At 42.6% G+C, this 20040-nt stretch overlaps 1 protein-coding gene across 5 annotated transcripts in view; it reads left to right on the top strand.

Moving 5' to 3' along the window:
* cep295 (centrosomal protein 295) overlaps positions 1-20040 on the top strand; it is a 174635-nt gene that overhangs the window by 101214 nt on the left and 53381 nt on the right. For 4 of the 5 annotated variants that reach the window (XR_011595663.1, XM_070891984.1, XM_070891983.1 and 1 more), the window contains exons 16-19: positions 5369-5548; positions 9248-9460; positions 10583-10701; positions 18562-18709. Coding sequence is in view for 4 of the 5 variants with exons in the window: in XM_070891984.1 (XP_070748085.1) it covers positions 5369-5548; positions 9248-9460; positions 10583-10701; positions 18562-18709 (660 nt within the window). In the remaining variant the exon portion in view is untranslated. The remainder of the gene's footprint in view (positions 1-5368; positions 5549-9247; positions 9461-10582; positions 10702-18561; positions 18710-20040) is intronic. The other variant, XM_070891985.1, reaches the window with a different exon arrangement.

Raw genomic sequence — 20040 nt, 5'->3', positions numbered from 1 at the left:
TTTGAGTCACTTAGGCAGTTTCAATGTTAAATATTGACAATGTCGATGTTTGTACATTCTGCCATACAGATTTGTTATGATCACAAATCCCTACCCCATCATGTCAATTTCTTTAGTTGACAAACCAACGGAGTAATTTACAATACTTTTTAGAAAAATATAAAATTTACTGAGGGGGCAAAATTGCCCTGTGCCCTGTTTGGGGCGGACAATTTGAATTAAATGAATATTTAGCGCCTACTGAGATGGGCCGCTATATGTTGCTGAATTGGGGTCTTTGTCTGAAAATAATGTGCGGGGCGGTATTGGAGGCATGATTTGCCTCCATGGGGCGGTAGCGTGGCATTAGAGGGGCGCTGATGACATCAGCACGATGCAGGCGTGCTGCATCACGCTGACTCGTCACTGCCCCTCCCCTTTTAAAGGGGAGAGCCACTGTGAACTCTGCAGCAGCTTTCCTGTTGCTCTGAGCCACCAAGGAGGGTTTTGGCTGGGCCAGTGGCCTAGCACCCAAGATGGGGTGCCGGGCTGCATGTTGGCGGCCCAGCCGAACCAGCGGCCACCATTATCGTGCCGACTACAAAGTCAGCCGACCAAGAAAAATATGCGGCCGCGGCGCAAAGCCCTCTACTTTAAGGGCGGCCGTAGCCTCCTGGAGGCGCTAATGAGGCTATAAGAAGAGGCAATTTCGCCCCTTGAGTTTTTTTTTTTAGTAACTGATTCACCATGAGCAAATACCATGGAAGATTTGTTATATTGCGTCCACTGCTGCATTTGCAACCCACAGTCCCTTAGTTTTCACAATACTGCCTGATACTTCATGTAGCACCATTCCATGAACAAGCCATAACATTAAGCAGTTCAACTATTTCAATAGACATTTCTATGTTAGTGGAACCTGTTCCATGGCAATTGTGTTTTACATCATTTTAGAGTAGTCTTCAGCATTATGCAAAAGAAGAAAAAAGTGAGAAATGAGTTCTGATGCATGATGCTACATGTGCTACAACCTCTATTGGCCTTTATTGCAAGGGGGATGGAGCATAAAAGTAGGGAAGTCTTGCTACAACTGTACAGGATGTTGGTGAGAGCACACCTGGAGTACTGCGTACAGTTTTCATCTCATTTAAGAAGGGATATGTTTGCAGTGGAGTCAGTTCAGAGAAGGTTCACTAGGTTGATTCCTGAGATGCAGAGGTTGTCTTAAGAAAGGTTAGGCTTGACAGGGTAGATGCAGAGAGGATATTTCCCCTCATGGGGGAATCTAGAACTAGGGGGCATAGTTTCAGAATAAGGGGTCGCCCATTTAAAACTGATGAGGAGGAATTTCTTCTCTGAGGGTCATAAGTCTGTGGAATTCTCTGCCCCAGAGAGCTGTAGCGGCTGTGTCATTGAATATATTTAAGGTGGAGTAAGACCGATGTTTGAACCTTTGGGGAGTGGCGGGTTATGGGGAGCCGGCAAAGTGTTGAGGCCAAGATCAGATCAGCCATGATCTTCTTGAATAGTGGAGTAGGTTCGAGGGGCCAAATGGCCTACTCCTGCTCCTATTTCTTATGTTCTCTATACTGTTTACCAAATGACAATTCTACCAATTAGCTCATTTTGAAGCCATTTATGAGGAGGAAGAGGAGGAGACGGAGACCAAGGAGGAAAGGAAGAGGCAGAGAAAGACACTGTTTTGGACCATCAGCCTTGAAGCATTTTCAGTTTGAAGCATAATTGTAACTTTATTTAGTTTGATGAACCAAACAGCTTTTGGTTGATATTGCACAATTGAAATGCGTGTGCTTGTGCAAATAAGCCATTTGTCCTCTAAATCTTACAAAATTTACCTTGTTGGTAAATGTGCAAATTAGTGGTCACAGAACAAATGGTGAAGTATGTTCTTATGTAATGGCCCTGAAATTGCAGTCAGCGTCATGGCTAAGGAGTATACCACCAACCTCCGAAAGAAATCCGCACTTGCCTGGTGCAAGGCCTCCTTCGAAAACTTGTCATTTAGCTGCAGAGTGGAACGCAGTGTTGTGGCCCATGGATCTCAGGGGCGCACTGTAAGCATATCTGGGATACGTGGTGCGGTGCTCCAATTGGGAAACAAATGTCCGATACCCATTCATGATTTTTTAAACTCATTCTCCCCGGTAAATTAATAAATAAATCTATGTCTCAATCTTGGTTGAGTTGTATTGGGATCAGGTGACAGGTGGATATAGATATTTATTTTGAAGTTTTTTTTTTTATCATGACGGCTGTGTATTTCAAGCTGCAAGTAAAATGTTACTGCTAGTTGGTGGGCAATTAGCCCAACTCTGCGCCAGCAATAAGGATTTCAGTCGGAGCGGATGATCTGTCAAGTCGGAACTTGGCAGATTGCAAGTTTGGGATTTAGCGCTTGCGGAAATCCCAAATTTGCTGTCCATTTCAAAGGCGGTATGACTGCGTACTTTGAGAGTACGCCGTGATACCGACTGCAAATTCTGTCCCATAGCAAAAGAACATCATGCACCCCTAAACAATTAAAATGCTAGTTTTAGTGGCATTGCCACACATGGGATCCAAGGAAGAGTGGCAAATTGGATCCGAAATTGGCTCAGTGGCAGAAAGCAAAAGGTAATGGTTGAGGGGAGTGTTTGTGACTGGAAGGCTATTTCTAGTGGGGTTCCACAGGGCTCCGTACTCGGTCCCTTACTTTTTTGTAGTATATATTAATGATTTAGACTTGAATATAGGGGCCTGATAAAGAAATTTGCAGATGATACAAAAATTGACTGAGTGGTTGACAGTGAGGAGGAAAGCTCCAACTGCAGGAAGATATCGATGAACTGGTCAGTTGGGCAGAAATGTGGCAAATGGAATTCAATCTGGAAAAGTGTGAGGGAGTACATTTGGGGAGGGGCATCAAGGCAAGGGACCAGACAATAAATGGGAGGATACTGAGCGGTGTGAAGAAACAGAGGGATGTTGGAATTAAAAAGGCATACGGAATGCTTTTCCTTTATTAGCCAAAAGCATAGAATACAAAAGCAGGGAAGTTATGCTAGAACTGTATATAGCACTCGTTAGGCCACAGCTTGAGTACTGCGTACAGTTCTGGTCACCACATTACAGGATGTGATTGCACTAGAAAGGGTGCAGAGGAGATTTACAAGGGTGCTGCCAGGACTGGAAAACTTTAGCTATGAGGAAAGATTGGATCGGCTGGGGTTGTTTTCCTTGGAACAGAGGGGGCTGAGGGGAGATTTAATTGAGGTGTGTGAAATTATGAGGAGCTGAGATAGAGTGGTTAGGAAGGACCTATTTCCCTTAGCAGAGGGATCAATAACCAGGGGGCATAGATTTAAAGTAGTTGGTCGAAGGATTAGAGGGGAGATGAAGAAATATTTCTTCACCCAGAGGGTAGTGGGGGTCTGGAACTCTCTGCCTGAAGAGAGGCAGAAACCCTCATCACATTTTAAAAAGTACTTGTTGGTACACTTAAAGGGCCCAAGTTTCCACAAAAAAAAAAACGGGCGCCCCTCCGAGCTGGGCCTAAAACGGCGCCTAAAAAAATCCTCGGTATTCTCCACCTACTTACAGGTCCTCTGGCCCTCAGCGCAGCCAGCACGAGCTGTGGGGGGGGCGGAGCCAGGTCCCGGCGCTGAAAACAGTGCCGGGACCGCTGCACATGCGCGCTACAGTCGGCATGCAAGTGCAGTAGCTCCAGGCGCCGAACTGTGTGGGAGGGGCCCGAAGCACGCAGCCCCTAGCCCTGGCTGAATGGCCTCACTGGGGCTGCGTGAATGAGGCTCCTCCCACGGCCAGCTCCTGCTCCCCCCTCCCCGACCCGTCACCTGCGCCCCCCCGCCGACCAGATCCCACCCGCTCCACACCCCCCCCCGCCGCCGCCGCGACACCCGCGCCCGCCGACCAGACCCGACCCGACACCCGCTCCCCTCCCCCCCCCCCCCCCACCGCGCTCTCTCTCTCTCTCTCTCTCTCTCTCTCTCTCTCTCTCTCTCTCTCTCTCTCTCTCTCTCTCTCTCTCTCTCTCTTCCCCCCCCCCCCCCTGCTCTCTCTCTCCCTTCCTTCCTCTCTCCCTCTCCCTCTCTTTTTCCCCTCCCCCCCCCCCTTCTCTCTCTCTCTCCATCCCTCTCTCTCTCTCTCTCTCTCTCTCTCTCTCTCTCTCTCTCTCTCTCTCTCTCTCTCTCTCTTCCCCCTCCCGCTCAGCGGCACGAACGGCTGCTGAATTCTCCCTGGCTGAAGCACTTTCACACAGGTAGGAAGATGGTTTATTTAATCTTTTCTTGGCTTATAAATGTTTATTCAGGTTGGATTTATTTGTATAATATTTGTAGAAGTATAAATAAGGATTTATTGGCGAATTTAATGAGTTCCATTCTCCCCCCCTCCCCTCCCCCCCATCTCGTTCTGGATGCCTAATTTGTAACCTGCACCTGATTTTTTAATGTGTAGAACAGGTTTTTTCAGTTCTACAAAAATCTTCACTGGCTCCATTCTACTTTAGTTTGGAGTACATTTTCACTGTGGAAACTTTCAAATAGGGCGTCAGTGGCCGGACACGTCCCCTTTTGAAGAAATAATTCTGTTCTAAACTAGAACTGTTCTACCTGACTAGAACTGCAGAAAAAAAAATGTGGAGAATTGCGATTTCTAAAATAGTCCGTTCTCCACCAGTTGCTCCTAAAAATCAGGCGCAAATCATGTGGAAACTTGGGCCCAAAGAGTCGTAACCTACAGGGCTATGGACCTAGAGCTGGATGGTGGGATTAGGCTGGGTAGCTCTTTTTTGATCGGCACAGACACGATGGGCCGAATGGCCTCCTTCTGTGTTGTAATTTTCTATGATTTTATGAACATCTCCTACATTGTCTGAGCTCTTCCTGAAAGTTTTTAGCACATAGTTACTTAGCACTATTTGATCAGCAATGAAACTTCAGATCTTCTGCTGACTTGGCTATTTAAGGTTAACCATTAAGTCTAATGATGCTCACTGTTTAATCTGTGAAAAATTGCCACTTGAGCAATGCCTCGAGGGTATCATTTGACCTTTAGCCAAGAAATCAACACTCGAGAAGGAAAAAGAATAGAACTTATCCGAGTCATTGACGCAAAAAGATCATTTGTAATATCACATCTTCAGAATTTTTCTTTTTAAATAGTTTTCCGTTTGTGTGTGTATTCTCTTTTTTAATTTTTAAACCCACAGGGCCTTCGTTTTCACACAACTTCCTGTTACTACTTATCGTACTATTCCATTAATAGGTCATAATCTGTTTGTATCTATTGACCCTATGGTACATACATTTAAGGAATCTGAAATGTTGCCTGATAAATTTGATTATTGTAACTTTTTCTATTTTCAAAGGTAGTCATTTCTCAGAATCTCCAAATATTAAAGATTTCACAAGTGATACTCAACATTGGAGGCCTTCTAAACCACCTGTAACTAAGACGAGGTTGGGACTTTGTGGACTAATTGAACAGCATGAATTAAGTGCAATTCAGGAAGTGGAATCGCCTAAAAGTGATACTCTATCTATGTTTGGTAACTATTTTATTTTCCCCTTTCCAATCTCGCCTTTCTCTCCAAGTCTGACTCATTTTAACAAATGCTAGCAGCTTCCACTACCTCATACCAGTGGTCCTTCATCACAGTTGACTTTTGGTAGGGTGCTCAGTCACGGGGGCATCAGATGGCTGATCCTGTTTCTGCCCTATTTGAGTTTCACACTTGGATCTGTAGATGTCAGCTGTGATTCAGTTGGTAGCACTCTCCCCTCTGAGTCAGAAGTTTGTCTGTTCGAGTCCCACTTCAGAGACTTGAGCACAAAAATCTAGGCTGACACTCTAGTTTTCATGCACGTTTTGGGCAGAGGTTGAAAATTTCCACCCCCCACATTCCCCACCCCCCCCCCCCCCCCCCCCCAAAACTCCAGTGGTGCAAAAGCCAAAATTAGAAGCCAATTTCATGTACAACACAGCAGCATGCAGTATAAACTGTTGACAAATGTTAGTCAGAAAACAGTTTATAGACCTAGAAATTTGCACCGTTTCCACTGGCCTTTAAGGTCCCTTATGGGGGGAAAAAAGGCGACCGCCTCACTTCCGCTCGCCTTAGCGTGGAACATGGCTCCTGCCATTTTCGTAGCCCCTAGAATGTAAATAAGCAGAGTGTGATGTCTTTCGGCTTACAACACGACTTGAGGCCAAGTCTGCAAATTTCGACCGCAACCTTAGGACCCGGTGGTGTTTACGGCCGGGTCCTCGGCACTCTCAAAATGAATTCGGGAAGCAACCTTGCAGAGACACTGTCAGCGCTTCTTAAAGGGAAGCACATGCCTTTCAGTTAAGTTTCGAACTTAAGCTTTTGGACTTTAAAAACTTTTAACATCTATTGCACCAAGCCACTTAGTCAATAAAATATTTTAAGTGTGCAGGTAGAGCTGTGGATGGTAAAGAAAGGCATCTGAGAAGATAAAGTGCTGCAACTACTCAGCATGTTAGGTAGCATCAGTGGAGAGAAACGAGTTCAGTCGAGATGCTGCCTGACCTGAATATTTCCAGCATTTTCTGCTTTTATTTTAGACGAGCAGAGACCCACAAAACATTTGCGCTCAAATTAGTATCTTTTTTACAACGGTAATTGTTTAGATTATCATCTTCGTCAATAGAATCAACGCTGATGTCTGCCTTCCTCCCTCCTTTCCCCGCGCTCGCTCGCTCTCCCTCCCGCCACCCCCCCAGCACATGCGGGTGGGCTCTCCCCACCAGCCCCCCCCCCCCCCCCCCCCCAATTAAGCAGAGTCAGCATGGTTTTATGAAAGGGAAATCAGGTTTGACAAATTTGTTGGAATTCTTTGAGGATGTAACGAGCAGGGTGGATTAGGGGAAACTAGTGGATGTGTCTATTTGGATTTCTAGAAGGCATTCGATAAGGTGCCACGTAAAAGGTTACTGCCCAAGATAAAAGTTCACTGGGTTGGGGGTAATGTATTAGCATGGATAGAGGATTGGCTAACTAACAGAAAACAGAGATTCGCAATAAATGGGTCATTTTCCGGTTGGCAAACAGTAACTAATGGGGTGCCGCAGGGATCAGTGCTGGTGCCTCAACTATTTACAATCCATATTAATGACTTGGATGAAGGGACCGAGTGTAATGTAGCCAAGTTTGCTGATGATACAAAGATGGGTGGGAAAGCAAATTGTGAGGAGGATGCAAAAAATCTGCAAAGGGATATAGACAGGCTAAGTGAGTGGGCACAAATTTGGCAGATGGAATATAATGTGGGAAAATGTGAGGTGATCCACTTTTCAATTTACCTCCGTTTAAATAATAATTTGCTTTTCTATTTTTTCTGACAAAGTGCTGCAGTACAGAGGGACCATGAGAGTCCTTGTGCATGAAACACAAATTTAGTATGCAGGTACAGCAAGTAATTAGGAAGGCAAATGAAATGTTGGCCTTTATTGCAAGAGGGATAGAGTATAAAAGCAGAGAAGTCCTGCTCCAGCTGTAGAGGGTGTTGATGAGGCCACACCTGGAGTACTGCATACAGTTTTGGTCTCCGTATTTAAGGAAGGGTATACTTGCATTGGAGGCTGTTCAGATAAGGTTCACTAGGTTGATTCCGGAGATGAGAGGGTTGACTTATGAAGATAGGTTGAGTAGATTGGGCATATACACATTGGAGTTCAGAAGAATGAGAGGTGATCTTATTGAAACATAAGATAATGAGGGGACTCGACAAGATGGATGCGGAGAGGATATTTCCACTCATAGGGGAAACTAAAACTAGGGGACATAGTCTCAGAATAAGGGGCTGCCACTTTAAAACTGAGATGAGGAGGAATTTCTTCTCCTCAGTGGGTTGTAAATTTATGGAATTCTCTGCCCCAGAGAGCTGTGGAGGCTGGGTCATTGAATATATTTAAGGCGGAGGTAGACAGTTATGAGGAGCAGGCAGGGATGTAGAGCTGAGTCCATGATCAGATCAGCCATGATCTTATTAAATGGCGGAGCAGGCTCGAGGGGCCAGGTGGCCGACTCCTCCTATTTCTTATGTTCTTATATTCTTACACCATATGCACCTTGTAAATCAGAAGATGTTATGGGATGAGGGAGAAATGGGAGGGTAGCATATTAGGATACCAGCATATTGATCCTTTCAGCCCTTCTGCTGGCCAAGGGCTTATGCCACTGCCAAGAATGGCCAGCACCGTCTCCTCCAAGCTAGGAATGGGAGATGTGCCTCGTGTTTGGTGCAGATTGTTGATGGGTGATGGAAGGGGGCTGGTCGTCGTGCAATGAACAATGTGTGAGGCTCGTGTTGCAGTTGGTAGGAGACAGCTTTTGAGGAAAAAATCATTGGTCTGAAGTCATGAAGCTTCTTTGGGCACAAGAGCCAGGTCGTGGAGGTGACGATGTTGACAGTGACGACTTCGAGTGATCTGGTCTCTCGTCATTCTTTCTGGAGGGCCTCCTGGTCCCTGCGGGTAGCGGACCTCTCTTGCAGTGTTGACCCCCTGCACAAAGCTGGAGTGCTGAGTGCAAGACCCTCAGTGCCTCTTCCCTAGTTTGTTGAGCCATTTGTGTTAGTCCTGAAGCACTTTTACCATTTGTTTAGATGCGGATGGTAGTTCAGCTTTAAGGACTGAGCGTGTCATTTGGGAATTTTTTTTTTAATTTCAGAAGGCAGTTGAGCTTTAAGGGCTAAAGACTGCCTATTTTTAAATGATTTTTATTTCATTTTAGAAGGCTGTTCCACTTTAAGGGACCAATACTGCTTTCTAAAATGACTGCCCTTCTTTAGAACAACGCTGCTTTTGCTCCAGGGTTTGCTACGGCCAGGCTACATTGGGCCTCCTGCTGAGAGTAGCATTGGAAAACCAGACTTGCATGGTAGGTTTAATGCTGAGTTAAATTAGCAGGCAGCACCAAAATTCCGGTACTGCCTGCGTTATTATTTCAGGCGGCCGTTGACTTCGGCCCGCAGTGGCCCCGGCAGATTTCTGGCTTACTCCAATTTCGAGGCCATATTGTTTGACTGAGGGTGGAAATCCTGAAATTGGGCTATTCTTGTACAAGCTTTGCCATAAAGATATTGTAGAAACACTTGCAGTAGAAACTTATTTTCATGGAACATTTGATGCTGAAAAATACCTAATTCCTGCATAGTTGATACTGTTTTATGATTAGTGGGCAGCTGATTTATAGCCTTAATTGAGGTCTGTTCTATGTCAGTCAACAGGAATACATCTTCAAATAACAACTATTGGTCAGAAGCCAGAGAGCTAATATCAAGTATGATAGATCCATCCTGTTCCTCCGGAGTATCAACAAGCAGCAGCCAGCAAAGTTCTAGTGAGGCAAATAGTGCTGGAGAATCCATTCAAACAGGCAGATTGACTTGGCGAGAGAAGCTGAAACAGGAGACTGGCCTCCCCCCAGAACAAGGTAAACAAGTATGCATATGTGTATGTTAAGTATTAAACGTTTAATGTGCTTTGGATTCCTTTATAAATACCCGTGGACATTTTCAGTGGTACAGTGAGTATAATTTTGAGATTCGCCTCATAGAAATTTTAAGAACGATGTGATTGCTGCTAACGAACCAGAGGCTGCGCAAAAGTGTACTACACACTTCAATAACCGCATCAAAGCATGATATTTCTGCTTTTTAAAAAAAAAAAATGATCACACTAACAAACCTGCTCCCTTCCCGGCTTTTTCTCACCAGCCTGCTCCCTTCTTGTCTTTTAATTTTTAAACAGACCCTCTCCCGGAACCAACAGCTTGCATGTGCAGATCGCTTCCGGTTCATTGGCAGCAGTCGTGTCCGTTTTTAAAAAAAAATGCAGTATATTATTGAGAATATTCCAACAACCTTTTATAGTTAAGTCACTAGTGGTAATACCCTAGCATCTGCTTTCTCTTTTCTCCGCCCGCCCCCCCCCCCCCCCCGCCCTTCCTCCTGCGCCAAATTAATTTCAGAGATGTGCAGTTTATTTGCCATGAAATACATTAAGTTCACATCCACTCTGTACAGTTGCAGTGAGATAATTATTTATAACATTTGGTAAATATTTCTCAGAATTTATTTTGAAGATTTAATGTTTTGTAGGTGCCTTATATTTTGTAAATTTCATACCAGAAATATTCTCTGAGTTAGTTTGTAATAATTTTCAAATTGCTTATGTTCACAGATATGTGCTATCAAATCCATGAAGCTATAAAGTTGAATGAAATCAACTGTATTAAAAATGGCTATTAAAAATAATAGTAAACAAAGGGAATACAGGACAGGAAGTTGCTTGAAATTAATAATCCTGGGCCAAAATTTGAGAATTAAAAAATTTTCATTTCCCACAGAGTAATAAACACATGGAATAAAGTTATTTTTATATTTTAATAAAAAAGACATCTCTTATCTGGGAATTGAGAAAATTATAAGGATAAGTTTGTGATAGAGCAGATGAAATGGTGCATGAATCTGTGGAAACAATAAGCTTGATGGGCCAAAAAGTATTCTATTATTTGTGCTGATTCTCTTTTATCTGCTCAATGGTTCAAAATTAGGCTGCTCTACAATTCTTTCAGCTCCTCTTTCAAGATTACCAACTTACTCTGCCAATGTTGGAAGAGGTGTGCTTGAGTACCCTGACCCAACTTTATCAACATATAGCACAAGTAGCAAGGCAAGTAATTTTATTATGAACATATTATTATGGAGGGTCAAAATTTATTCTGGTTACTTGCTGTGTCATTCTTTCTAACTTGATGTATATGCAGTTAAGTGTGTGTGTGTGTGTGTGTTTCTGTTCACTTATCCAATTCCTAGCATAAGCCACAGTCTAATGGGCTCTTAATTTCTACCACTTCCTGATGTTTGGTCCTGGTGTAATGTTTTTAATGTCTTAAATGCAATAATGAGAGAATTCTTTTTGAATGCTGGCTTGCTGCAAATTACTTAGATTTTGGGCAAGTAGAGGTAATGGGGAACAAGGAGTTCCTTATGAGAGTGAATCTGTGATGCTCAACCATACATTCTTCAGTGATTGAACTCCAAAACAACACTTTTTTTAATTAAAAAAAAAAAAAATCAGTAATTGGGACATATGCGATGCTGGGAAGGTTGCATTTATTGCCCATCTCTCGTTGCCCTGAGAAAGTGGTGGTGGGCTTCATTCTCGAACTGCTGCAGTCCATATGATGCGGTGCTCCTATATGGTGTTGGATAGGAAATTTCAGGATATAGACCGAGTGACGATACAAAAAAAAATAAAGATTTGCATTAATATAGCTCCTTTCAGGACCTATGGATTTCCCGAGGGGCTTTATAACCAATGAAGTACAGGTTGTACCTTTCCAGTCCGGCAGCCTTGGGACATGAAAGGTGCCAGACCAGGGAATTTTCTGGACCACGGGAGGTCACGCCGACCCTAGCGTTGTCATCAGTACCCTAGACTTACCAGGTACTGCTGACAACGACCCGGCTGCATTCTGTGCAGCATTTCTCAGGCCAGCTTTGGCGCCTCAGTCAGCCATCTCGCTCCCTCTCCACGCCAACCCGACCAAGGAGGGAACACCGGAGGTCGTGGGGAGAAGAGGAGCAACCAGCCCCAGGACGCAGCGTGGGTCATGACCCCTCCCACCAGGAATGATGCTGGACCAGGGATGCTGCTGGACCGAAGTGTCCCGGACTGGAGAGGTACAACCTATACTTTTGAAGTGCAGCCACTGTTGTAATGTAGGAAATGATAAAAGTCCTTGTGTGTCTTGGAGGTATTAATGTTCCCACGGCATTGCTGCTCCTGTCCTTTTTGATTTTAGAGGTTGCAGTGAAGGTGCTGCTTAAGTAACCTTGGTGAACTACTACAGTGCATCCTGTAGATAGAACTAACTGCAGCCACAGTGTCATTGATGGAAAGAGTGGATATTGATTCTGTGGCAGGGGCTCCAATGAAGAGAACTTTTCTGTCCTGAGTTATGTCGAGTTTATTGAGTACTATTGCAGCTGAATGCATCCAGGAGAGTGCTGAATGTTCCAACACACTTTTGACTTGGGCCTTGCAAATGGTGGAGAGACTTTGAGGGGTCAGGAGGTAAGCCTCTCATCAGAGTGCTCTCCCTGCACCATCCCTTCCCCCACACATTGGCTGCAATCCTTGTGATGCTATGCTCCTACAATGGTAGAGACATTGTTGAAATGGCTGGTCAAGAGCATTATTTAGAAAAGTTCAGAATACTGTGGAGGATGTTGTAAATCTGAACAAAACCAAAAAAAAGGTACTTCATTCAAGAAATTGATTGGGACATCACATTCTGAAGCATTAAAACTTTTAGGTGGATTCAGGGACTGGATGTTGCATTAAGTTAGAACACTGCTTCTGCTGTAGAAAATTTGTTTTCCCCTTGAACAGTTGGATTCTTCCAACTCTGCCCGATGGGAATAAAATAATTCTTTGACCTGTAGGCATCTGAAGTGAGATGAGTTTGAGAAGTACTTGAGGGAACGGTTGTATAGTGGTAATGTTGCTGCACTAGTAATCCAGAGGCCTGGACAAATAATCTGGAGACGTGTGTTCAAATCCCACCATGACAGCTAGGGAATTTAAATTCAGTTAATTAAATAAATCTGGACTAAAAAGCTAGTATCAGTAATGGTGACCATGAAACTACTGGATTGTCGTAAAAACCCATCTGGTTCACTAATGTGCTTTAGAGAAGGAAATCTGCCGTCCTTACCCGGTCTGGCCTATACGTGACTCCAGATCTACATCAATGTGGTTGATTCTTAACTGCCCTGCGACATGGCCTAGCAAGCCACTCGAGGGCAATTGGGGATGGGCAATAAATACTGGCCTTGACGGCCACATCCCATAAATTATTTTTTTTAAGTTGCTTTTAGTGGGCATGAGTCCACGTTTCTGCCCTTAATGTGACAGTTTGTGATACATTGTGACACTGGTTTATTTAGTTGGTTGATATAAAATAACCAAATCTGATTGTTGTTTGATCTAAATAGTGAATGATTAGTGCACAGACCAGAGAAGCAGTGTGTGAATGTGGTTTAGAGAAAAGTGTTGTATGTTGTGTTGTTTGTGTACTGATTGCATTTATGTGTGCATGTGCAAATGGGGTTTGTCTTCTGAGATTGTTACAGCTCTTTGTACTGAGCAATGATGTAAATATATTCATACTGATTTTAAAATGTTTTCAGTGATGTTCACTACACTTGAACTGAGCTCAGTATTTTGTGTGTGTGTGTGTTATACATGTACGTGTGTGTTATGTATGTACTGAATGCATTTATGTGTGCATGTGCAAATGGGTTTGTCTTGAGATTTAGTTCTTTGTACTGAGCAATGATGTAAATATATTCATACTGATTTTAAAATGTTTTCAGTGATGTTCACTACACTTGAACTGAGCTCAGTATTTTGTGTGTGTGTGTTATACATGTACGTGTGTGTTATGTATGTACTGAATGCATTTATGTGTGCATGTGCAAATGGGTTTGTCTTGAGATTTAGTTCTTTGTACTGAGCAATGATGTAAATATATTCATACTGATTTTAAAATGTTTTCAGTGATGTTCACTACACTTGAACTGAGCTCAGTATTTTGTGTGTGTGTGTTATGCATGTACGTGTGTGTTATGTATGTACTGAATGCTTTTATGTGTGCATGTGCAAATGGCTATTTCTTGTCTTGAGGTTGTAACAGTTTTTTGTACTGAGCAATGATGCAAGTATATTCATACTGATTTTAAAAATGTTTTCACTGATGTTCACTACACTTGAACTGCGCTCAGTATTCTGTTACTTTGTACAACAGTGTGTCTCATTTCTGTAAAATAGTGTAGTTGTCTAAGGTGCCTGATTTAATGTTTAGAAACATAGAAATCTACAGCGCAGAAGGAGACCATTTCGGCCCTTCGTCAGCAGCCCTAAAGCTTACATGCAAACCCATGAACAATAATGGAAAGGCAAAGAGCACCCAGTCCTCCCCACACCACTGCAACACCCCTTTATACTAAAAACATCTACACTCCATCCCAACTGGAGCCATGTGATCTCCTGGGAGAGGCAAAAACCAGATTAAAAACCCAGGCCAATTTAGGGAGAAAAAAATCTGGGAAAATTCCTCTCCGACCCATCCAGGTGATCGAAACTAGTCCAGGAGATCACTCTGGCCGTATTCTATTCCCTGCAGTACTTAGCATTATATCTGCGTCGACCAACAAAAGGTCGTCTAGTCTAATCCCAATTACCAGCTCTAGGTCCGTAACCCTGCAGGTTACAGCACTTTAAGTGCCCATCCAACCATCTCTTAAAAGTGGTGAAGGTTTCTGCATCCATCACTCTTCCAGGCAGCGAGTTCCAGATCCTCACAACCCTCTGTGTAAAGAGGCCCCCCCCTCAAATCTCCTCTAAACTTTCCACCAACCACCTTAAAACAATTCCCGCTCGTAATAGCCCCCTCCACCAATGGAAATCGACCCTTACTATCCACTATGTCCAGGCCCCTCAATATTTTGTACACCTCGATGAGGTCTCCTCTAAACCTCCTCTGTTCCAATGAGAACAAGCCCAGCCTATCCAATTTGTCCTCATAACTAAGATTCTCCATTCCAGGCAGCATCCTAGTAAATCTCCTCTGCACCCTCTCTAGTGCAATCACGTCCTTCCTATAATACGACCACCAGAACTGCATGCACTACTCCAGCTGTGACCTAACCAAAGTATTATACAATTTAAGCATAACCTCTCTGCTCTTATATTCTATGCCTTGGCCAATAAAGGCAAGCATTCCGTATGCCTTCTTAAGCACCTGAGCCACCTGGCCTGCTACTTTCAGGGATCTGTGGACAAGCACTCCAAGATCCCTTTGTTCATCTACACTATTAAGTGGCCTACCGCTTAATGTGTATACCCTTTCCTTATTAGCCCTCCCAAAGTGCATGACCTCACACTTCTCTGAATTAAATTCCATTTGCCACTGCTCTGCCCACCTGACCAGTTGATTGATATCCTCCTGCAGCCCATGACTTTCTGCTTCATTATCAACCACATAGCTAATTTTAGTGTCATCTGCAAACTTCTTATTTATACTTCCTATATTCAAATCTAAATCGTTGATATATACCAAGCAAGGGACCCAGTCCTGAACCCTGCGGAACCCCACTGGAAACATCCTTCCAGTCACAAAAGCATCCATCAATCATTACCCTTTGCTTCCTACCTCCAAGCCAATTTTGGATCCAACTTGCCATTTTGCCCTGGATCCCATGGGCTTTAACCTTAATGACCAGTCTACCATGCAAAAGCCTTGCTAAAGTCCATATATACTACATCGTACGCACTACCCTCGTCAACCCTCTTGGTTACCTCCTCAAAAAAATTCAATCAGGTTAGTCAAACACTATCTTCCCTTAACAAATCCGTGCAGACTGACTGTCCCTAATTAATTCTTGCCTATCCAAATGCAGATTTATTCTGCCTTTCAGGATTTTTTCCAGTAATTTTCCCAGCACTGACATTAGGCTAACAGGCCTGTAATTACTCGGCCTATCCCTTTTTCCCTTCTTAAACTACATTAGCAGTCCTCCAATCCTCCGGCACCATGTCTATATCCAAAGAGGACTGGAAAATGATGGTCACGGCCTCTGCTATTCCTCTTTTTACTTCGCTCAACAATCTGGGATGCATTTCATCTGGGCCTGGGGACTTATCTATTTCAAAGCTGCTAAACCCCTTAATACTTCCTCTCTCTCCATATTTATTTCATCCAGAATATCACACTCCTCCTCTATAGCAGTATCTTCATTACCTCTTTCCTTTGTGAAAACAGATGCAAAGTATTCATTAAGAATCCTACCAACAAAGATTACCCTTATGGTCTCTCATAGGCCCTACCCTTTCCTTAGTTACCCTCTTGCTCTTAATATATTTATAGAACATCTTAGGGTTTTCCTTAATTTTACTGGCCAAGAATTTCTCGTGCTCTCTTGGCATTCCTAATATCCTTTTTAATTTTACCTCTTATCTTTCTATATTCCTCTAAAGATTCTCAAGTATTTAGCTGTTGATATGTGACATAAGTGTCCCTAGACATCCAGGGGGCTCTAGAATTATTTTTCCCAGCTTTTTTCTTTAAGGGCACATGTTTGGTCTCAGCCTTTTGGATCTCCTCCTTGAATGCCTCTCACTGTTCTGACACCGATTTACCTACAAGTAGCTGTTTCCAGTCCACTATGGCCAAATCACTCCTTAACTTAGCAAAATTAGCTTTTCCCTAAATCGGAACTTTTATTCCTGGCCTATTCTTGTCCTTATCCATAACCAACTTGAATCTGACTGAATTATGGTCACTGGCGCCCAAATGCTCCCCCACTAATATCCCTTCAACTTGCCCAGCTTCATGCCCCAAAATTAAATCTCGTGCTGGGCTTGCTACATAATGACTAAAAAAAAGTTCTCTTGAATGCATTTCAAGAATTCTGCACCCTCTATACCCTTCACACTATATTTGTCCCAATCAATATTTGGATAATTAAAATCCCCTACTATTACTACCCTATGGTTTTTAGACTTTACAGCAATTTGCCTACATATTTGCTCCTCTATCTCCCTCCCACTGTTTGGGGGTCTATAATACACTCCCAGCAGTGTGATCGCCCCTTTTTTATTTTTCAATTTGACCCATATGCTCCAGTATTCCATAGATGCTCCATCTTAATCAAACATTTGAAAAGTATCCCTCCAATTTACACTTTGATTCAAAACAGCTCTGATATTGGGCCATTTTAGTACTCTTGAAAGGATTGTTCAACGTTAACTCTGGCAGTTAAAGTACTTGGACTTTAGGTTCTATTTTTAGCCGCAGCCTCTGCAGGACAAACCTATTGCTCACAAGTATGAAGAAAGAGAATTAGAGATCAGATTATTTTGTCATTTATGAATGGTGTAGAAAGAGTACATTCTTGCAAGAAGATTTTATTTTTAGTTTGTGGTTAGCTTATTCGTCACTCAGCATTTAACTCTTCCACATCATTCTGTGGCATTTTTGAGTACAATTGTGTTCTGAAATTCAGTACAGAATCAGCAGTGTGATGGTGCAGTTATTCTAATATGCTGGTCAACTGGTTTTAGGAAAAGTAAAGTATTAAATGCAGGTTTTTAAACTTAATATTTTACTTTTAAATGCCAAATATCAGCATAAGCCTTGAAGTATAGTTCATCCTTTAAATTTTGACCATAAATCACATTATTCAGTTATTGAAATTAATATCCAGTACAGTATTTGTGTTAGTGCTATAAGTATACTTAAATCATGTATACCAAAATATCCAGCTTGGTCTCAACATTTAAACCAGTACTTTTGCAACATTACTGTTGACTCAAACAGAGAGCCAGTTGGCATGCATCATTTAAATATTTGTCACTCAATAATAGCAGTCCCGTGCCTTAACTGCTGGGTAGTTTGGATTGTTGTGATTCATAGTACTGAATGAAGCAGCAGTGCAGAGATGTTCATTAATTCTAATAAAGGCCAGTGGAGCTAACAAATTAAAGATTATAAAAAACGTTTCTTAAAGATACAGCATTAAGCTTGGACAATAAAATGCATAAGCTTACTGCTTACTGAGCTCATTAAACATTAAATTCACATGTTTCCATTATCACAGTTCGTAATCTTTTCTTGACAGTTTAATGGCCTTTTGAGATTTGTCCATGAAAATGGTTAAATATTAATGAACCACTGTCTACAGTTTTAACTGTCCTAGACCATCTTGCTGCTTGAAAGTGAAATTCTCTATTGAGGTACATTACATTAATGAAAGGGTGAAGAAAGTCTAAGGGGAGTAATTTCTGTTCACAGTACTTTCCCTATCCCCTGTCTTTGAAAAAAAATCTATATATTTATTAACTGTCAAAGTGTTTGCTCTCCTGCTCAATATCCCGTGTTTGGCTTTCCTTTTATGCCAACTCCTTTTTGAGGCACCTTTCTGTACATAAGGAAGACTATCAAATGCAAGTTGTTGCAGTAATCTCACTGGATCCTGCTGTTTTTGATCTCCTTCCCTCCATGGCCAAATTGTGCTCTATGTTATGGAACGAGCCCATATGCTTCCCAGAACAACACTCTTCACTATTGTCTGGGTCAACCAAGAATCCTCCATTGCCAGGAAAAAAAACACGACTGGCCCATGCCCATCCATAGCGAGCTTTCTGTTGTAGTGTCATTCTAGGTTAGCCTCAAAGTCTGATCTTGTGTCGACTCCCAATGTAGTTAAATGAGCTGTTCCAGGATATACAAGGATCATCTGTAATATGAGTATTATTGAATGCCTGAAGTGGGACAGAGAACGAAAAAGGCTGACCACCAGAAGGCTGTTTCAACAATTATTCTTGCAGTTGAAAATTTTGTTTTGTCTGAAATTTGTGGCTGAGGTGTATTTGGAACTAAACTATGCTATTTTGCTCTTTAAATATTCTGATTGTGCTTTAATGTGTAGATTTCACTTTAAATGTAAAATCTTTGTGCTGTAGGTATTATTTCCTTACTCTTTGTCCAGTAATACATATGGATTTAATGCTAATCAAAAAACTCCTGAGGCAAATCAAACATCTTCCACAACACTGTCCACTGGGAGTTTGTCTTCAAGTGAACAAGCAGATTTTGGTCTCATCAGTTCAGGTTTGTAACACTAATTTCTATTCATTGTGCTGTCTGGTTACACTTTTGTGATGCACTTTGGGACATTTTTCTACAACAAAGGTGCTATATAAAATGCAAGTTGTTGCATAAACCATTTTAAATCCATAATAAATATTCAGCTCTGCATAATCAAACTTAGTCTTTATGGGCCCAAGTTTGCCCAGGAGTTGCTCTGTTTTTTTTGGAGCTACAGATTTTTTTGGAGTATCTTAAAAATCGCAATTCTGCCCATTTAATTTGCTCCAGGGTAAGTGAGTTAGTTAGGGTTTTTTTAAGTTTAGTTTTTTTTTCAAAAAGGGGCGTTACCAGCCACTTATACCTGTTTTGGCCATTTAAGCAAGTTTAGACAGCTAAAAGTTACTCCAAACTAATGTGGCCACTTGTGGCCGCACAGAAAAACCTCGTGGTGAGTTAAGAAATCAGCGCAGGTAGCCAGAGATAAGGGAAGTGGGGTGGTGGGTGCGGGGGGGGTGGGGGCGGAAGGGAAGTGAGAGGACCTTGCAAAGCACTAAACACCTTCACAACAACATTAAAGAAGCACAAGTACATTTAAAACACCAAGCCATACATCTAAAGCACCAAGCACAAAAATAAGCATTCAATAACAAATAAAAAATGCAAGGAAGCTGAGAGGTCCTGCACCGAGCACCAAGACTTACAAAGCACTAAACAACTAGATTAAAAATGGATTGGTAAACTCTCAAATACATTATAACAAGTCTTGTAAATAAGAGTTTCAGCCAAACTGTTTTACAGAATTCCTTTTGAAAGCAGATGAAGAGTAAACTTGAAATATAAATCAAACAGGAATTTAGGACCACATAATCAATCAATTAAATAAATAAACAAAAAAAAATAGAAGTCCTACCTTCAGCAAAGCTTTACTGCAGAAAAACACTAGCAGCTGGGTACTGTTGCACAGAGACTACAGCAAGCTCTGCACACTCTGGCCGCCGATGAGGGAACCCATTCGGCCAGGGCTAGGGACGGCGTGCTTCGGGCCCCTCCCACACAGCCTGCAGAGCACACGCAGAGATTGTGGGGGCGAGGAGCTACTGCACATGCGTGCACACACTACCGCGCATGTGCAGAGGTCCCGGCACTGTTTTCAGCGCGGGACCTGGCTCTGCCCCCCACTGTTTGTGCTGCGCCACGTCAAGGCCTGCGACGTTCCAAGGAGAGGGGAGAATACCGAGGTTAGTTTTTTGCGCCGTTTTAACCGGAGGGGCAAGTTTGGGCCCTATATAACTATGGGAAAAAGTGAAAGAAGGATGAGTATTTCTATTGGCTATTGTAATGCAAAGTATGTT

This window comes from Pristiophorus japonicus, chromosome 10 (assembly GCF_044704955.1).
Source record: "Pristiophorus japonicus isolate sPriJap1 chromosome 10, sPriJap1.hap1, whole genome shotgun sequence".
Lineage (NCBI taxonomy): Eukaryota > Metazoa > Chordata > Chondrichthyes > Pristiophoridae > Pristiophorus > Pristiophorus japonicus.
Note: the sequence above shows the minus strand (reverse complement) of the source record. Positions and strands in the feature narration are given on the sequence as shown.